A 19,848-nucleotide genomic window follows, 5' to 3' on the forward strand; every position below is an offset into this window, starting at 1 on the left:
AACTGAAATGTTACCCCTGAGAGGCCTTCTCTAACTGCCCTATCTAAAATAGATCTAGAACAATCAGTCACTCTGGACCATAATACTCAACTTCCTTCATGACATTTTGTGCTATATCATCTTGTCACCTTTTAAATATATTCGTTTCTTTGTTTATTGTTTGTCTTCCTCCACCAAAATGTAGGATCCATGAGAATAAAATCTTGTCTCTCGTTTTCATCATTATACCCCCAGTTTCTAGAACACAAAGTTCCTGGTATATAGTAGGAATTCAATAAAGAAGTGTCAAATAGATGGCTAAATACCTTTATATTCTCAAGGCTTAAGTCAATTCTTATCCTCTTCCATTCCTGAGAGGGATATTATATGACCAACTTAGCTAAAATTAGACTGTGTATAGAATTATTCAGAGTCATTTTTTAGAATCACATTTGTTTTGAAGATGTTCTGTATTCCTGCCTTATATCTCTTCCCTCTCTATTTACATTGTCAATTGTTTTACAGAGTTAGAGGTTGTCTCCTGTCTCCCTGTTGTTCCTGTCTTATTCCTTTGCTCATAGCATTCTCTATTTGCCTATAATATTATGTAATCTTTGCTTATGTAAATCCTTTATAATTTCACTCAAGTTTCCTTTTTCCCTGACCCACTAACGGTAATCTTGCTCTCTCCTGTAGTCCTGTAATAGTATTATTTATTTAAGTCATTCAACACAAACATTTTACCATCTTCTGTTGCTATTTTTTTTTGCTAATTATTTTTAATGTGTAGGTGTCTTAGCTCCCCCAGTTTGCATATGTCTTCTTTCTTTCTTGTACAGTGTCTAGTTCTAATCCCTGTACATAATAAGTTTTTAATAATGAATTGATGAGTTAATTGATCTGATACATCTCTCTGTCAAGGTAATATTTCTGTGGTCATGTCTGAAATGCAGATTTATATTACCCAAACTAAATGGACAAGATGATAGATAGATAACTGTCATTAATAAGTTGATTTTTCTCAAGCCAGAGGAATCTGAAAAATTAACTTTCACTCCCTAAAACTCTCTTTGAAGCAGATGTTGAGAATAGTTCTAAATGTTTGTGAAATTGTTGCGATTACCATTTGTTTTTCTGTTTTCAAAGAAACATTTTTAGCAGGTTATATGTGTTCTGTTTCTAATTTACATAACATTTGTATCTACAAGTGTTTCCTAACCCAAGGAATTGAGTGGATTTATTTGAAATTTACTTTTCTCTGAGTTGAGAAGCCAACCCAACTGCTTCCAGCATAATTTGAGAAGCCTCTTAAAGTTCCTCAGCTTTTTCTGTGCATGACTTCTTCACACGGTCTCAAGAAAACCAGGTTCTTGCAATATCTCATTTTGGCTTCTACCAACTACAGAACATTCAGTAGCTAAATCAGTATATTTACCAGCAAATGAGCAGTTAACTATTCGCTTGAAAGGAGACAAGAATTTCCGCACTTGGCTAGCTGAAGAAAAGCCCTGCCAGCATTATTCTGGACAGTCATTCACTTTTCCCTAGGTTCACTGTCTAATCTACTTCTCCTTCCCCTTGCTTGTATACCCCTGATTAAGTTTTCAACTGTAGATGTTTTATAAACTAGTTTGATCCGTGTCTTCCTTTCTGTCTTATTTCTTCCTAAGTCCTTAGTCTTTAGGGATTGTTTTATGTATTGGTGATTCTATGCTAAACACTTAGCCATCTTGTGCCAGACAACCATGCTACTTGTACTGCTTAGCTCAGAATCATGAAATATCCAACTTTCTCCCTTGCCAAGTTTTCTCCTAGCACAAGTTTGATTTATACAGAGGAACCGTGCTTTATTTAGAATTAGGTTATCTTGTTATAGCTTCAGGTGATATTTTAAAATGTTTGCTTTTCTATATGGATATTGTCTACACTGATTTCCCTCTGCTAAACTGATGGTTAGCATTATCACCAAGCTTCTTTATTAGGATAAAATACATGTAACGTAAAATTTACCATTTTAACCATTTTAAACTTTACAACTCAGTGACATTTAGTACATTCACATTGTGTGCAGTGGAGGAAAAATATCTTTTTCTTCTATCCTTCTGAATTCTTGGCTGGGGACCCTGTGACAAAAGGCAGATTAACAAGAGAAAAGCATACAGATTAATTTCATATAAATTTTATGTAACGTGGGAGCCTTCGTAAAAAAATAAAGCTCCAAAGAAACAGTTAAACCTCAGTATTTTTATGCTAGATTTGATGAGGAAGTCTTAGAAGAATGTAATAGGCCAAAGGTATGGGCTAAGATTAGTAAACTGGGGAAAACTGAGCAAGGACTGTTCATTCAGATTATTCTCTGTGTCCCTTCATTTATGGAGATAAGGATGCTCTTTTCCTCCACGTATAGGGAGGGCACCTCTCACATGAGTGTCTTATGACCTGCATCAAAGGAAGGTAAGAAAGTCCTTTCTGCACATGCTATCCCTCAGATTCCTTCAGCTTAAAATAGTCAATATTCCAAGATGCCGTATTTTGGGGTAGTATGTCTTGAACTCCATCATGTGAAACCATCACCATTGTATAGTTCCAAACATTTTCAACACTTCCAAAAGCAAGCCCCATACCCACCAAGCAGTCACCCCCTATTCCCCTGAGCCCCTGGAAACCACTTTTCTCTTTGTCTCTGGATTTGTGTATTCCGGATATTTCATTTAAATAGAATCATACAACATACAGCCTTTTGTGTCTGGCCTCTTTCACTTAGCGTAATGTTTAAAAAGTTCATCCATGTTATAAAATATATCAACATTTGATTCTCTTTATGACTAAATAATCACCTGGCTTTAAAAAAAAATTGTTTATAGTCGCAAACATCTTTGACCAAAGTCAAGGGTCCTGCTCATTATTATTAATGGATACTTACTTGTACTGACACACTTTATGTGTTATGTATTATAACATTTCTAAAAACCGTGTCTCTGGGCCAGGCACAGTGGCTCACGCCTGTAATCCCAGCACTTTGGGAGACCAAGGTGGGCAGATCATGGGGTCAGGAGATCGAGACCATCCTGGCCAACATGGTGAAACCTCATCTCTACTAAAATACAAAAAATTAGCTGGGTGTGGTGGCACGCACCTGTAGTCTCAGCTACTTGGGAGGCTGAGGAGGGAGAATCACTTGAACCTGGGAGGCAGAGTTGCAATAAGCCAATATTGTGCCACCGCACTCCAGCCTGGCAACAGAGCAAGACTCCATCTAACAAAAAACAACAGCAGCAGCAAAAAAAAAAAAAAAAATTTCTCTCATCATTAAGCTTGTATTTGAGTGTCTGCCATGGGCCAGGAGACGAGCTAGGGGCCATGGATATTACATTGGACATCCCAGACACAATCTCTGTCCCCATGGACATCATATACATAAAAACATGGGGAATAAGAACATTTAATCAGTATAAAAATAAACTTAGTGAATTTTAGCTATAAAATATGTACAGTTATTTCATAAAAGGAAAAACAATTATAGCTGTCATCCTGCAAACTAAAACTATACATCACATAGATCAAGATAAATTTATTTGAGGCTTGAGAGCCAGAGGACATGGAGGGAATAAACTTATTATCCTGGCAACAGCCACTTTTTAAAGGTATAAATGGAAACATTTTACTTAAAGGTATAAATGGAAACATAAATATCCAAGATTAACTCAAGCTAAACTTAGGAGAGATGAAGTCCCAGAAATACTTTGAATAAATTATATTGCATCTCAAAATTCTTTTTGCGGGGGAAGTGGGAGCAGGTTGGCAATAGTCAGAGAATTTTTACACACAATAAAATAACTAAATCCCAACTTGGTCTTTACTCCTTAGCATCAGACATACATATCTAAATAGCTATTAGACATCATCACAGGCACCTCAAACTCAGTAAGTGCCAAACCATTGTACCTCATCCTTTCCAAATTTGATCTGATCTTCCTCTTGTTATGTCCTTGGTTCAGTGAATAGTATCACCAGCCATTTAGATGTCTAAGCCAGTAGATGAATCCTCTGTCTGTCTCTCTCTCTCTCTCTCCCTCCCTCCCTCTCCCTGTCTCTTTCTCTCTCTTTCTCCCTCTCTCTGTCTGTCTGTCTCTCTCTCAATCTCTCTCTCTCTCTCTCTCACTCACTCTATCTCTATGAATCTCTTTTTCTTCCCCATACCCCTACTTATCTCTCACAGTCAGCCACTTCTTTTGGTTCTTAAATGTTTCTGGGATCTAGCTACTTTGTCCTACTTTAGTTGAGGCTCTTATCATTTTTCGCCAAAATTATTTCAATAGCTTCCCAACTAGACTCCCTGTCTCCAGTCATAGCCCTCTCAGGTCCATTTTCTGTCTAACATGTTCTGTCAGATGCATCCCTTTATTTGCCATGCTATTCCTTGCCAGAATGTCCTCACTTTACTGCCCGGAACACTCATTCTTCAAGATTGAACTTACCATTTCCCTTATAAAATGTTTCGTAAGTTCCTTTGGCCATTCAACTCATCCCACCACTAATATTATCTGACAAATTCATCACTTTCCATAACCTCTCCTGCATAATTTTGTAATAACATTTTCTATGGCATATTGAATTTTTACAATTACAAAAAAATGGTCACAGTCAATTTTTGGAGTGATAGAATGGACCAAAGTAGTTTTAATGAAACTCTTAGAATGCGGGTTTGTCTTGGTGAGATTTACATTCATACTTTACAAAGCTAGGAGAGGCAGTTGGCTATTCTATGATCATTCTGAAAATATTTCTGTAAAACTACATACAGGGATGGTGGAAAAGCCATAATTTGGCATGATAGTTTCGAGTTTTGTAGTTTGCTCATATTCTCACTCTCACTTCAGCTCCAGCTTTTCACCAGCCACTTCTTTCCTGAATCCTGTTTGATAAGTGACCTTCAAGTAGTCATATTTACTTATACCACACTCCCCCTTGATTGGCCAGATTCTGTTCATTGCTGGCTGTGCTCATGTTTTGCTAAGGGTCATGTGTGATTGTGGTTTCTACTTTAGTGTGGCCATGTGCTATATAGAAGCTTTCCAGACTAGCCTTTCTCTCTTGCCACTGTTCACTTCCTTAAACAGGTTTCATTTCCTTTATGAGGAAGTTGACACTTAAACCAAAAACATTTGCCTCAGAATGCAAACAAAGAAGCCTTCAATTAACTTTTCTGTAAGAATAAATATTGTTAACCTATGTATGCAATCTCATCTTCTAGCCCAGGAGATGGGACTGATAACTCTTTTCCTAAGGCATTCTTTCTGTAATATACAGAAAATAGGAAGAAAGAAATCTGATTGAGTAGAACAGTAGGAGAAGGGATAAAAGAGATTACATGCAGAATTCTTCCTGCATAACTGTCATCTGACACGCTTCTGGGTTGTTGCTAGTTTCTGTTTACACACTTGAAAAGGGAAATGTGGTAGGCCAGCATTCCTTCTTAGGAGAACTAAGGTGATGATGGATTGCTGAATGTCAGTCATGTGGTGTTTCTTGGTATTATAGTAATACCTCCCAGTGACTGCTCCCAGTCTTCAGCCCAGTAAATCTGCCGTCCAAATAACTGTGAATTTAGTTGGTAAAAATGGACACCATAGTACACTTTCAGAGGAGGAAGAGGTTGAAAAAGAAATGTATTCTCAAACTCTGTTCCTTTGGTTATTGACTATATTAGTTTCCTGAGGCTGCTATAACAAATTACCACAAAATGGGTGGCTTACAACAATAGGTATGTAATTTTCTCAGTTCTAGAGACCAGAAATCCAAACTCAAGGGATCAACAGGGCCACACTCCCTCTAGAGGCTCTAGGGCCACACTCCTGCCTCCTCCAGTTTCTGGTGGCTGTCAGCATTCCTAGGACTGCCTCTCCCCAGTCTCTGCCTGTGTCTTCACCTGGCCTTCTCCTCTGTTGTCTGTTTCAGTGTACCTCTGTGTCACTTATGCTCTTTAGCGGATTTAGGGCCCACATGGATAATCCAGGATAATCTTATCTTGAGATCCTTAACTTAATGACATCTGCAAAGACCCTCTCTCCAAACAAGATCACATTCACAGGTTCTGGGGACTAGGACATAGACACACATTTGGGAGGCCACCATTCAAGCTGCTACGTTAATTCACAAGAAAGAAAGAAAGAGAGAAAGAAAGAGAGAGAGAGAGAGAGAGAGAGGGAGGGAGGGAAAGAGAACCCTAAGTTGTTCTCAGTCACCATAATATCCAACAGCTATTATGTTCTTTTCTATTTCTAAGAAGAATCATAATGTCTATGACATTTAAGTTGAGCTTTGCAACACTTTGCTACCATTTTAAGTGAGAGTATCCTATTCTCTTAAGTCACATGTCTCTACTTACTCTAATAATGTAATCTTTTCTATTTGTAGGGCCATGTGGGCGTACCAGGACTAAGAGGTGCCACTGGACAACAAGGACCCCCAGTATGTTTTGAAAGCATTGTTTCTAAAAATTAACATTAATATAACTTATTTGGTCTCTGCTTCATATGTGATTTTTATTTTGGTTTCTACTAAAGGGCGAGCCAGGTGACCAGGGTGAACAAGGACTAAAAGGAGAGAGAGGATGTGAAGTAAGTTGAAATTATTTAAGATAATTTGAGATTTATTGTTAGCAATTTTAGAAAGCAGGAGCACAAGGGGTTGCTATTTATTGTAAGTCAAATTATCATTTATCACTGTAGAATATGGATCACTGTGGGCCTCTAAATAGGGTGTTTTTCAATAATTGTGCTAATACAAAATTATTGATTGAATCATTTGTTTTGACTATTATCCAAATTTTTCTTTTCCAGAAGCCTATTCTAACTTTGTGAAAATTGCCTAAGTTGTCTCAAATTAATACTATGTTCTTGAGGTTTCAAACAGAAATACCAACAAACCTTAAAACTAGTATCATAAGGTAAAAAAAAAATCAGTCAAACCTATATGATTGTTGTAGAAAGCATTAAAGAGAAAATCATTAAATGGATAATTGTTAAAGCATGGTAAGGAAGACTTTGTTCAGGACTATTACAATAAGTACAGTGACCACTGCAATGGGATTTTGCAGTGGGGAAGAGAGATTGGACTCAACACCAAATATAGCATGGGCGAGTAGGAATTTATAACAAAGGAGCAGATTGAGTATGAGTGAATGGAAAATTACTTAAGAGGAAACACCAGGGGCAAGGGGAATTTTGGTTAAACTGACCTAACAAGAATTTTGTTGAAGACGGGCCAAGGTGATCACACATCAACTGTGGGATAATCAGACATCAACTGAGGGATGGTAGAGGATGAGGAACCCAGTTAGATATCAAATAGCAAGAGTGATCAGATAGTGAGGGTGAAGGTTCTTGCTAAACCGACTTGGCAGGGTTCGTTGCTAAAACTGGATTTTACAAGGAAGTACACGGAGGGCCTAGAAGGTTCAGGAGCCTGACTAAACTTCGACCAAGCAAAGAATCATTGTCATAGGATAAGAGAGGAAAAAGTAGTTTGACTATGTGACACAGGCTTACAATTGATTTAAAAGTTGTTTCTTCATAAGGCAAATCAAATATTTATCAAGCAAACTAAAAATCTGTTGGTTTACTGAATTTAGTCTTCTCTTTCCATGTGGCCAGATAGACATTGCCTCAACCTTACGTAGCAAGCAACTTTGTCATTTGCACCTTCTATACGTTGCTGCCCTGTTTTTCAGGCATTCTGACTTCACATGCTATTGATTTCAAATTCAATTCTTAAGAAAATGCACTCTACTATTAATAATAAATTAGATGAGAGTGGATAAAAAGTAATGATTTTGAGATTGTGTTTCTCCTGATTTGTTAAGCAGCCTTCACCCATACTTGTGTTTTCCACTTATGGGAGTAAGTAATAAAATGGGGTTGAATCAGATATGTTAAATAGGCATTCACTTACCTAGAACTCATTTTGAATAGTCTTAGCATCTATTCAGTAACTTTCTGTTAGGTTCCCTAATAAATAATATTAATAAATAAAATATCCTATTGAAGATAAGCCTAAACAAGAAAAAAAAGCAGAGAAAGAAGATAGGTAAGTCATTCACTTAGAATTTTTAGTACCCAAATTGGAAAAAGTCATGGAAAACACTGGGAACCTAGAATACTGTTGCTGCTGTCATGCTACTTCCTTACATTTGTAGTAAGTGCCTAAGAATGCAAGTTCTGTCCAACATTTGATCCTAAAATGTCTACTTTTTTACAATTAATACTTTCATATTTACAGGCTTTCTTTTTCCATCTTGAGAAATCTCGGGAGTAAGACATTTTCTGATGCTTATTAGTATATGTTAAAATTATGCTAATGAATATCAAATACTCTTACTAGTCAACTGCCTCTCTAGCCTATGTGGTCAGCTCTCTCTGTGTGTTGGAGCTAAAAGGTGCTAAGAAGCCATAGTTTAAATTCTGTATAATCCAGGAGAGCTAGTTCTTTCCTACTTTGGGTAATGCTGGCATACAACCCAAGGGCACATTTAAAAGCCTCTTAGAATTTAAAATTGTATTAATTGCTACAAGAATAATGACTGTGTATTATTCACTAGGGATACCTTCAGTGGCCAGATGGGTCCTGTCCAATTGCTGTCATCTTGTTTTTGCAAAGCTTTAAATTTATTTTTTAGATTTGGAAATGGCCCTTTAAAATTGTCTGGATAACCCTCTCAATTTTCAGATGAAGAAATTAAAATCTCAGAGAGATTATGAGTTACCTAAAATCACAGAACTAATTAGCAACAGAAGCAACACTAGAAACATTATTTCCTAGCTCCTGTTATTATGCAGAAGCCTATTACTTGTAATCTTTTAAAAATTAAGTAAAATATGATTAATTTAACCTAACCAACCAATTCATTCATTGGGCATAAGACTGTGGGCAGCTATAAAGAAAAATTTAGAGCAAGTCAAAACCAATTGCAGAACCATTTTTTAAAACTTTTGTAATGCAAATGTGAGTTAACTGTCCTATAATGACTCTCAAAGACCAAGACTCAAGCCAAAATCTTTGTTCTCCCAAAATTCCAGATTTCAATAAATTGAAATTTCTTGGTTAAAAAAGAGAGAATAATTTTTGCTTCACTCTCTAAATCTATTTTTGCTTTATAAAGCTACCTTCTTAAAGAGTGTTAGAACTAGTGAAGTATCTAGATAACTGTCCTTCAGCCTCATTTAAACAAACAAACAAAAAACAAGAGTTTGTGTTAACGTTGCATATTAAAAAATATTTCCCTCATCAAAATAATTAGACTATGTTCTCTAGTATTCTGTGAGCCAGCACAGTCCCAATGAACAGAAGTCTTTTAAAATGGAGCTGATTTCAAATGGGCCACTATACATATTTTTCAATGCTGGCCAGGCAAAAAGAAAGTACAGTTTTATATGTACTGTAAATCTAATCCATCAACTGCCCTTAACTCCATTCACTCAAATATCCTACATTTGATTTAGAGTTTTCCCCACTCACTCTCTTCTCAAATTTGGAGTTACAGATGGTAGGGAAGGCGGGTGGAAAATAAGTTTAGTCTTCAGTCATCATCTGTTCACACTAGTGTCCCCTGAAATGCACATCATCCCTTTTGGCCCATGGTTGCTATCATCTCACCATGTTGGCATCTACCTTGGCCCTCCTGCCAGAAGTACTTTGACCTATACTGGCATGTGCAGCTATTTGTTCATCTCAGGTCCAAGACCTCCTCAGGCCTCTCAGGGCCATCTTCTTCTGTTCTTGGCCACATATAAATAACATTATCTGCTCCCCACACCATACAGGGTACTTGGAGGACTCAGAAAAACATTCTTAATCCCACTGTCCTAGACATCTCAGGCAGAGACTTTTACTCTATATACTTTATATAGACTTCTCAGTGAGGACGTTGGTCTCCCTAGGTATCATCTTTGTGCCCAGATCCCCAAACTTGTCTGGAAGTATTAGTGTTTCTATCCACCCTAAGAAAGACTCAAGGTCAGGCCAGGCACGGTGGCTCGTGCCTGTAATTCCAGCACTTTGGGAAGCCGAGGCAGGCAGATCACCTGAGGTTAGGAGTTCGAGACCAGCCTGGCCAACAAGGTGAAACTCCGTCTCTACTAAAAATACAAAGATTAGCTGGGTGTGGTGGTGCATGCCTGTGATCCCAGCTACTTGGGAGGCTGAGGCAGGAGAATCACTTGAACCTGGGAGGTGGAGGTTGCCATGAGCTGAGATTGAGCCACCGCACTCCAGCCTGGGTGTCTCAAAAAAAAAAAAAAAAAAAGAGAAAGAAAAAGACTCAAGGGCAGGATGAGGGGCAAGAGGCTCTTTTCAGAGACTGCTGTCAGTGTCTAACAGTCCTGCTTCTCTTTTGCTGCTTCTTTTCCCTTTCCCTGACTTGAGGATCCTTATCCCCTTTCATGGGAAAAACTCTCTGTTACATTATTATTATTATTATTATTATTATTATTTTAAATATGTTCTTTATAGCATAAATTTTATAATTTGAGTCCTTTATAACAAACGTTGGTTTTTAACTCAAAAATAGACTTTTAATATTGAAGAGTCAGGCTTTTGTGTTGAAAAAACATGATTTTGAAACTGAAAATATGTTTTTTTCCAACTGTTACCCCCACCATGAGTTTCGTCGGACTATTTTGAAATTCAAAAGCCAAGGAAAAGTCCATTTTGAAAAATCAAAAGTATAGAACAGATATATCTCGTTGCATAAAAAGAAATACTGTAAAGGAAAAAACACACTGATTAACATAATTGCATATTATGATTCATATGCTATTTAATAAGTATTATTCAAGATGACCGAAATCACAACTTTTTTCCACTATTTAAAATAGTCTTTGTTTATTTTGCTTTTTTATTGGGTTAGGAAAAACATATTTTACTTATAGGGATCATATGCGCTAGAAATGTATATACTTTAATTAAACCCAGGTCACCAACTATCCCATTTTCTGGTTTTCTCATCTTCAGAAACATTTTGCATTAGTGACTTCTAAGACAAGTACAATAGTTTTCAAAGTTGGAAGTACAACCCATGATCCTTATATCTCCCCATTATCAAATCCTGCAAAAGTTGGATTTTTATCTCTTAGAGAAGATGCTCTTTTTCTCTGTGAAAACATACTATTTCTTCATAAAATCTTTAAGCTCGTTGTCAAAAAAAGTAACATCTTTTGAAGTTGTTTCTCTGTTGTTATTGTTAAACTGAATCTTTAGCACAATTTGTCTTCAAAATTGAATGATTTAACATCCCACTTTAGTGGGATTATCCTGTTTGTGAGAACTGATGATGATTTCTGAGAAATGTGTCTGGTAATGACAACATGATTCTTTTTCTTATTTGTGAACCAAGTCACTCTTTTCCACATTTTCTTCTTTAAATACTTTTAGAATGTCATCAGAACAATGGCATGATTTGTAAGAGCAATGTTCCTAACTATCCTGGCAGACCCATTACTGCTGAATCAATTATGATTTAAAACATCTCACACATGGAAAAGCAAACAGTTCCGTGGGAAATAAATATCTTTTCCTTGAATCACAAGTATGCTCTTCTCTGTTCTTCCAGAGAAGCTCATTTTAGGCTATCAGTTCATGTTCCCCTTGCCACATTGTAAGTGCCTTGCAAGGAGGAACTTTGCCTTTGCCTTCCAAGCACATGACAGAGTCCCTGATACATGATACTCAGTAAATGTTTACTGATAACGTTTACTGATACTAAATGTTTAAGTAAATATGTAGCATTTTCAAAAGGAGATCAAGGCCCTTCCTGAAAGTAGGGACATTGATTAAATAATGTATTCAGGTCCCTTTTAGAAGTACACTTTAAATTCTTAAATCATATAATTTAGAGCTACAAGGAAATTACTAGATGATCTTGTCAAAGGTTCTCATTTTCAGATGAAGAAGCTGACTCCCAGGAAAATTAAATGGCAATCTCAATGATATATGACTAGTTCGTGCTAGTTCTTGCTGCAGCATCCAGGTCTCAGTGTTCTTTTCTATGGCTTCAGTTTAAGTAAGTTTATTACAGTCAACTGACAACTGTGCTTTCCATTTTTAGGGTCATAAGGGGAAAAAAGGAGCTCCTGGTCCTTCTGGGAAAGCTGGGATTCCTGTAAGTAGCAGGCCTCTTTCATCTTTCTTGCTTTTCTAAATAGAACTGGCAACTTTAGCAAGCAGAAAAGTTTGGGGCCAATTATGTCATCATGTTGGATAAATCAGATTGTCTTAAAAACAATTTAAACCCATGCTGGAACACAGAGGGAACAAATATGACCATTAACTCGAAACCAAGCTTGCTGTTTAAATATAAGTCCCTTCAGTTGAAGGATGCTATTTTCCTGTGTTATGAAGCCCTCCCGGTGGACTCATGCTTCTGACGGTGAACCACTGAAAAACAGAGAACTTAAAATCATAATGAAATGAATGGTGACGAAGACCAGAGATCTTCAAGCATAATTAAAATGGTATGAGGTAGATTTTAATTAGAGGACTCAGCCTCTCATTCTCTAGACAAATAAAAAGTCTTAGAAAAAAAAATAATCTTTTTATCACAGACAAAGATTAACTTTTACCTCACCATCAGTTTCCTCTCCTGGCCAGGCAGATAAGTGTTGACTGGCTCTTCAGCAAAGACTTCTACTGGTGTCCCCTAGCCAAGGATTAGATGCCTGCTTTGGGTGACCTGTATTGGCTTGAAAAAAAATAGAGGAAATGAATGTAAATTATAAGCACATTCAGATCAGAGATCCTTGAATATGAAATTCAGTTGCCCAAGGGTAGAAACAAAATGTTCAGACCTTGCTTCAGTCATACAATTATCTGATTCAAAGTGGCAACTAATTAGCCATAATTTATTTCTCGGGAAAATAACACAATATAAGGTTTGGCAGATGGGAAATGATAGCCTCTGTCCTAAGATGACAGGTGCATATAGCTGATCTTTTCTCCACAATTATATAAAATATTGGTTGACACAATAAGAAATACCAGAGAATTACACTAAGGCCCAAAAAGTTACACAGTAAATTGTTGATTAGCTTGGCATTTTTGTTTGGGGAACTTTTAAAGGCTTTTAAACTTTTAAAGTTATCTGTTGAATCCAAATATTAAATCATTAAGGAATCCAGGAAACAGGAAAATTTGTCCTAGAACAGAATATTAAAATGTAAACTTCTCCAACTCAATAAATAAAAAAGTATTTGTCATCTTAACATCTTTTCAGCATCTTTTCATCCAAATAATTTTTAATTATCAAGGGACTTCAAGGCCTACCTGGACCAAAAGGCATACAAGGATACCATGGAGCAGATGGCATTTTGGGAAACCCTGGAAAAGTTGGGCCACCAGGAAAACAGGGACTTCCTGTGAGTAGTATGGGTATCTCTTTGCTCATTATTTCTTATGCATGTGTCTCCTTGCTAGACCATAGATATTTTGGCTACCTATTTTAGCTTTGGCATTGGCTCAGATTAAGCCAATTCATTTCTCTAATAGCTATTATGCAGTTGTATTTAGGATTTCCAGGAACTGTCAACAGGTACATTCTCTTCAGTATTTTATATCTAATAACTCATAGTGTTAATAATTCATGCCATTTTAAAAATATAAAAGCTGTTAAAGAAGAATTATAAAGAAGCAAAACCTTAAGGACTACACAACCTGGCTGTACTTTGAGTTCATCAAATGTTTTAAGCCACCTTTGGAACATTTAGGTCTTGGCAGTAACTCAAGGTAGGTTCTGTGAAAAATCATTTTCCCTTTACTTTTATAGCCTCAGTATTTTACAAGAATTGTGTGAATATTTTCTCTGTGTTCATCTAATTCATTCATTGCAATAGGTCCATCAGCTGTCTGTCTTCTGATGTATAATTCTTCATGCTATATATTAACTGCATTTCAACTACCAGAAGAACTTTTGGTAGAATAGCAAACCCATGTCTAGAATATGTGTCTACCCCTGTGAGGACAGTCACAGCTAGCTCGAACTGATCGCCTAAGGAGCGTTGCTGTGTTGGGAGCTCAGTGTCAGCTTCTACTTTTAGCAAGTTTGGCAGTCACCAGGGGTGGTAGCCAAATCAGCCTTGGTGAAGAAAAGTCCACATTGTTGGATTTGTGCCAGTGGACTCATTGAGCAACCACCATGATTATTTTGGGAAAAAAAGTAATGCAATCGTGTAGATTCACTTTTATTTTTATGCAGATTTCTGTCTTATTTATTTGAAGTTAAAATTTAATTTGAAATTTAAAAATCATATTTTTGTCTTTGCTTAGCCATTTTCCCGCTTTCCTTCCCTAATGTCATCCTAATTGAGACATTTTTGCCCCAGGTTGTTTTTACTTTAAACATTAGAAGAATTAGAAAAATTAACCACATACTTTTAAGAATACAGTAAAACTTACTCTTTTAAATTTCTGCTATTTGGATATGGTTACCTATTGATTTGTTGTTCTTTTCTTAGGTAATAGGTCAATTCTATTGTTTATTGAAATCTAGTATGGTGCTATGCCTAAACTTAAATGCAAATTAATATTCTTTTTCACTACAATGAATTATCTCATTTGTTTAAAAAAAATGAAATGATGACTTAACCAGTAAAATTATTTCATTAATAAATATCTAGTCAGATTCTCTGAAAATATGAATACTGTTAAGAAACCTTAACATGGTTTCTATTTGTTTTGGAAGAAACAGGTTATGGCCTAGAAAACTTGAACAGTCAGGTTGAAGTTTTTAATTGAAATAAGTATTGTATAGACTTTTGCTAGTAGTATCAGTCTGGTTAAAAGAGATTCATTTGAAATCCCAGTCTTATAGGGAGCTCATATACTGGGTCTCCGTCTTCATGCTAATCTCCATACTCACCATGTGATAGTCTTATAATGAGACTGTGAAATGTTAAAACTACAATAGTAAAACCCTTTGAATTGGTTTGAGAGTCTGTATTTTTGTGGATTAAATTTTACTGGGAAATATTGTAGTGAATCTCTTCCTATTACTTTGAATAAGATTTTTGAGAATTCAAACAAGGAAAACCACATGTGAAAATATGTCCTATTTGTTGCTGCTATTCACAAGTATAATCATGGAGGTGGGGTGGATGGGCCCAGTAGTTTATAAGGCTAAACAGTGAGCTGTAAAAGTACTCGTAATAGCAAATAAATTTATTTGATAATAAATTGGTAGTAAGTAACTTATTAATTAATAGGACCAGGAAGTCATTTGTTCTCAGGCTAAAATACGACTAATCCAGATATTAGTTCCCTATGTGGATAATAGAAATCAGTATCCTACATATGGGTTTAAGAAAAATTTCAGATGTTCATCTTATGAGATACTCATCAGGACATTAGTGACACATCAAAGTCATTAATTACTTTTTACTCAGGTCATTTAATGGTTCATTATGACAAACAACTTCTTTCTAGCAACATGTAATACCTAGAGATCCCTCAGGAAGGAGAGAAAATTTCATGGAATGAAAACATTGATATGGATTATAAAATTATGGATGATTTTCTCTTGAGATCAGATATTATGGAAATCTGAATTGCTGCTTATACATTTTGTCTGTGCTTTCTGGATCTGCTAGGGCCCAGTTTCAATGTATGACGTTTTTATTTAGGAAAATTGCAATGTGGCACTGATTATCTGTTGCTTGTTTCTAGCAAGAAAATAGATGTTTTCTAACAACTCTACATTTTTCTTCAATATTGAGGTAATATTTAAAGGACAGCAATTTAATGGCTAAGAGAAAGCCAATACCAAAAATACTGAGTTAACACAAATAAAATGTTGATTCCATTCAATGCCACTCTAAAGCTTATTCCTAGAATCTGTCATGCTAGTTTTATCTGCTGTGTCGGCAAAGGCTCATGCCTGTAATCGAAACACTGGCTTTATCTAGAATACACAAGAATGAAGGGGTCTTAAGGCCAGATGATGAAGCTGTTTGCATTCTAGAACCCAATTAGGACTTTGGGATACCACCAAGTCTGACTGGTTTTAAAGAAAAATCTTCTCTGGCTAACCTAAGCAGAAAACAAATTATAAGATAGAGACTGGGTTGCTTACAGAATCAGCTAAAAAGCTTGAAATCCAGGGTCAGAAAACAGTCTGAAGTTAAGGATTTCTTGCAACAGAACACCCCAAGCAAGGAGTAGTCTAGTTAGGATGCCACCAATGACATTGGCACCAGTCAACTTGGCCACCATTGGACTCTCCGTGCCAGTGCTACTGCGTTATGAATAATTTCTAAACTGTCATGCATCTTCATGCCACTTTTTCAAGATTCAAAGACCTGAATGAGATTGTCTAGTAATTTGACCTAAGTCACCTGCCAGAGTCCTGGATGCCAAAGGAGTCAAAAAAAAAAAAAAGTCTTTCAACTTTGGCTTCTTTTGTTTTATTTTTTTATTTTTTTTAAGGTTTTCCACTCTCTCTCTTTGTCTTTCACCTTAGGTACAGAGTTGTTGGGATAATCATATTAATGAATTTATGCATATTATCATCCTTCAGTTTTTTCATGGACCTACTCTTAGGCTGACTTCTTTTTATCCCCACTCTCATTCCCCTCTCCCTAAAATAGTCCACTATTTTATAATTTTTAAAGTGTATTTTTATCTTTATGTGTTCTTCCAAAAATATACTACTGGTTTTTATGCATATCTTTAATTATGGAAATGATATTAGGCCATTCTGCATCTTCTTTTTTTCACTTAGCACTGGGATTTAAAGATACATTCATATTGCTATAGGTATATCGGCTCTCTCTCTCTTCTGATGTATAATTCGTGCTGTGTATCAACTGCATTTCAACTGCAAGAAGAACTTTCGGTAGAATAGCAAATCTATGGCCGGGCGCGGTGGCTCAAGCCTGTAATCCCAGCACTTTGGGAGGCCAAGACGGGCGGATCACGAGGTCAAGAGATCGAGACCATCCTGGCTAACACGGTGAAACCCCGTCTCTACTAAAAAAATACAAAAAACTAGCCAGCCGAGGTGGCGGGCCCCTGTAGTCCCAGCTACTCAGGAGGCTGAGGCAGGAGAATGGCGTAAACCCGGGAGGCAGAGCTTGCAGTGAGCTGAGATCCGGCCACTACACTCCAGCCTAGGCGACAGAGCAAGGCTCCGTCTCAAAAAAAAAAAAAAAAAAAAAAAAAAAAAAAAAAGCAAATCTATGTCTGGAATATGTGTCTACCCCTGTGAGAACAATTGCAGCTATTATAGCTCCAACTCATCTCCCAGGGAGCATTGCCCTGTTGGGAGCTCAGTGTTGGCCTCTACTTTGGCAGGTTTGGCAGTCACCAGGGGTGGTAGCCAGATCAACCTTGGTGAAGAAAAGTCCACATTGTTGGATTTGTGCCAGTGGGCCCATTGAGCAACCACCATGATTAGTATGGAAAAATGTTGACTGATATCCAGTAAAGGTCCATCTTCTTTACCTGACTATTGAGAACCTACTCTATAGAGGATGCTCTCTGTTAAGTATCTACATGGAATATAATTAACTCTACATTGATTCCATTTTGAAAGGTTCATCTAAATTTATCTTCCTCGGACCTTCTTATCATTAGCCTTTCAAACCCATTATTTCCAAGTGCCTGACCAGCTGGCCAAACTCTTAGCCAGTGCTCTCTGAATTAGTGTAGATCCATATCTCAAGCCATCTCTCCTTCTAACTATATGTATTGCCTCAAGTTCTACCTACTGGAAAGAGTTCACCTTACTAACATCTTTCAAGCTCTAATGCAGCCTGAAGCTGTACACTTCGGGCTGATGTTGACAATCAATGCAGATCTATCCAAAAATCAGGCCTGAGGTTTTTCCTCCTTCATTAACTGGTAAAGGGAATTCTCTAGGAAAGTTGAAGGAGCAATGTCAAAGCAATGGGAACAGGTGTCATGGAAATCTGAATTGCCTGCTTACACATTTTTCTGTGCTTTCTAGACCTGCTAGGGCCCCGTTTCAATACATGCCATTTTGATTTAAGAGTAGTATGCTAGGGTATACATTCAATTTCACGGTTCAGTGGATTCAATTATTACCCAGTTCATAATGGGAAAAACAGAGAACAGAGAGCGTAGCCATTTGACATTCCAGGTTCAGTCATTCAGTTTCAATCAGAGCAAGCTCATAGCTATATTCCAAAGGGTAAATTGCATTTGACAGAGAGGGCATGGCCTGTCTCCAAAATCTTACGGATATAAGCAGGGTTTCTCTTATGGGAGATTACCAAAGGGCCCATATGGCATCTCTACCAGCTACAGAGCCTTCTGATATAATTAGAGTTTATCAGTCATGAGGTCCAAATATTAATAGCATTGTAACTTACATCCTGAATCTGCTGCAGAGCCTTTTCTGACTTCAGGGTTCACTCAAAACTGGCAACCTGGAAAAATACTTGAATAGACATTTCTCCAAAGAAGATTTACAAATGACCAGTAATCCCATGGAAAGATGTATAACATCACTACCATTAGGGAAATGTAAATCAAAAACAAAATGAGCTATCACATCACACATGTTAGGATGCTATTATAAAACAAACATAAACAAACAAAAGCAGAAAATAAGTGTTTTCAAGATGGTGGAGAAATTAGAACACAAGCACATTGCTGTTGGGAATGTAAAATGACACAATACTGTATGAATGTATGTATGACACAAACCAGTATGGTAGTTCCTCAGAAAATTAAACACTGAATTACCATATAACCCAGCAAGTCCACTGCTGGGTATATATGCAAAAGAACTGAAAGCAGGAATGTAAAAGATTTTTTTAAATAAATTTTATTGTATAAATTTAAGATGTACAGTAAGAAGTTATGGGATACATATAGATAGTAAAAAGATTACTAGAGTGAAGCAAATTAACATATTCATCATTGAAGGTATTTTTACACCACTGTTCATAGCAGCATTATGCATAATAGTAGAAACAACCCAAATGTCTATCAGTGATTGAATGAATAAACAAAATGTGGCATACAATGGAATATTTTTCAGCCTTAAAAAGGAATGAAAGTCTGACACACTATAACATGGATGAGACTTGAAGGACATTATACTAAATGAAACAAACCAGACACAATAGGATGAATATTGTGATCTCATTTATATGAAAGACCTGTGATGCTGGCAAACCCCAAAACTGTGGCTCAGCCAGGGAGTGTTTTTTTCTTCCAGGAAGACAGGAAATAATTCAGGAGGGAGCTGACAGAGTAAAGTGAAGGCAAAGAGTGTTAGGTTGTTCTTGCACTGCTATAAAGAAATACCTGGGACTGGGTGATTTATAAAGGACAGAGGTTTAATTGGCTTACAGTTCTTCAGGCTTTACAAGAAGCATGGTGCTGGAATCTATTCAGCTTTTAAGGAGGCTAGAAGGTGAAGTGGGGACAGACACATCCCATGGCGAAAGCAGTAACAAGCAAGAGAGAGAAAGAGTGAGAGTAGAGGGAGTGTTGCCATGTACTTTTAAATAACTACATCTTGTGAGAACTCACTATCATAAAGACAGCACCAAGCCATGAGGGATTCACCCCCATGATCCAAACAACTCCCCAAGCCCCCATCTCCCTGCATTGGGGATTACAATTCAAGGTTTTGGGCAGGGCCAAATATCCAAACTATATCACAAAGCAAGTTTATCAGAGCAACAGAGTATAGGAAAATGGCTGCTCCATAGATAGAGCAAGGCCACCCCATAGGCAGAGTAGCCCTAATAGATTGCTGGCTAGCTGTATTTATAGCTACTACTTAATTATATGCTAAATAAGGGGCAGGTTATTTGTGAATTTTCTAGAAAAGAGATGGGGCATTCCCAG

The 19,848-nt window shown here is 36.9% G+C and overlaps 1 protein-coding gene across 5 annotated transcripts in view; it reads left to right on the forward strand.

Moving 5' to 3' along the window:
- COL24A1 (collagen type XXIV alpha 1 chain) overlaps positions 1–19,848 on the forward strand; it is a 400,532-nt gene that overhangs the window by 305,345 nt on the left and 75,339 nt on the right. For 4 of the 5 annotated variants that reach the window (XM_015433402.4, XM_065519318.2, XM_065519320.2 and 1 more), the window contains 4 exons: positions 6,397–6,450; positions 6,546–6,599; positions 12,083–12,136; positions 13,281–13,388. In XM_015433402.4, the coding sequence (XP_015288888.3) occupies positions 6,397–6,450; positions 6,546–6,599; positions 12,083–12,136; positions 13,281–13,388 (270 nt within the window). Of the gene's footprint in view, positions 1–6,396; positions 6,451–6,545; positions 6,600–12,082; positions 12,137–13,280; positions 13,389–19,848 lie in introns of those variants that run through there. The other variant, XR_012418180.1, reaches the window with a different exon arrangement.

This window comes from Macaca fascicularis, chromosome 1, assembly GCF_037993035.2.
Source record: "Macaca fascicularis isolate 582-1 chromosome 1, T2T-MFA8v1.1".
NCBI classification, from domain to species: Eukaryota; Metazoa; Chordata; class Mammalia; order Primates; family Cercopithecidae; genus Macaca; species Macaca fascicularis.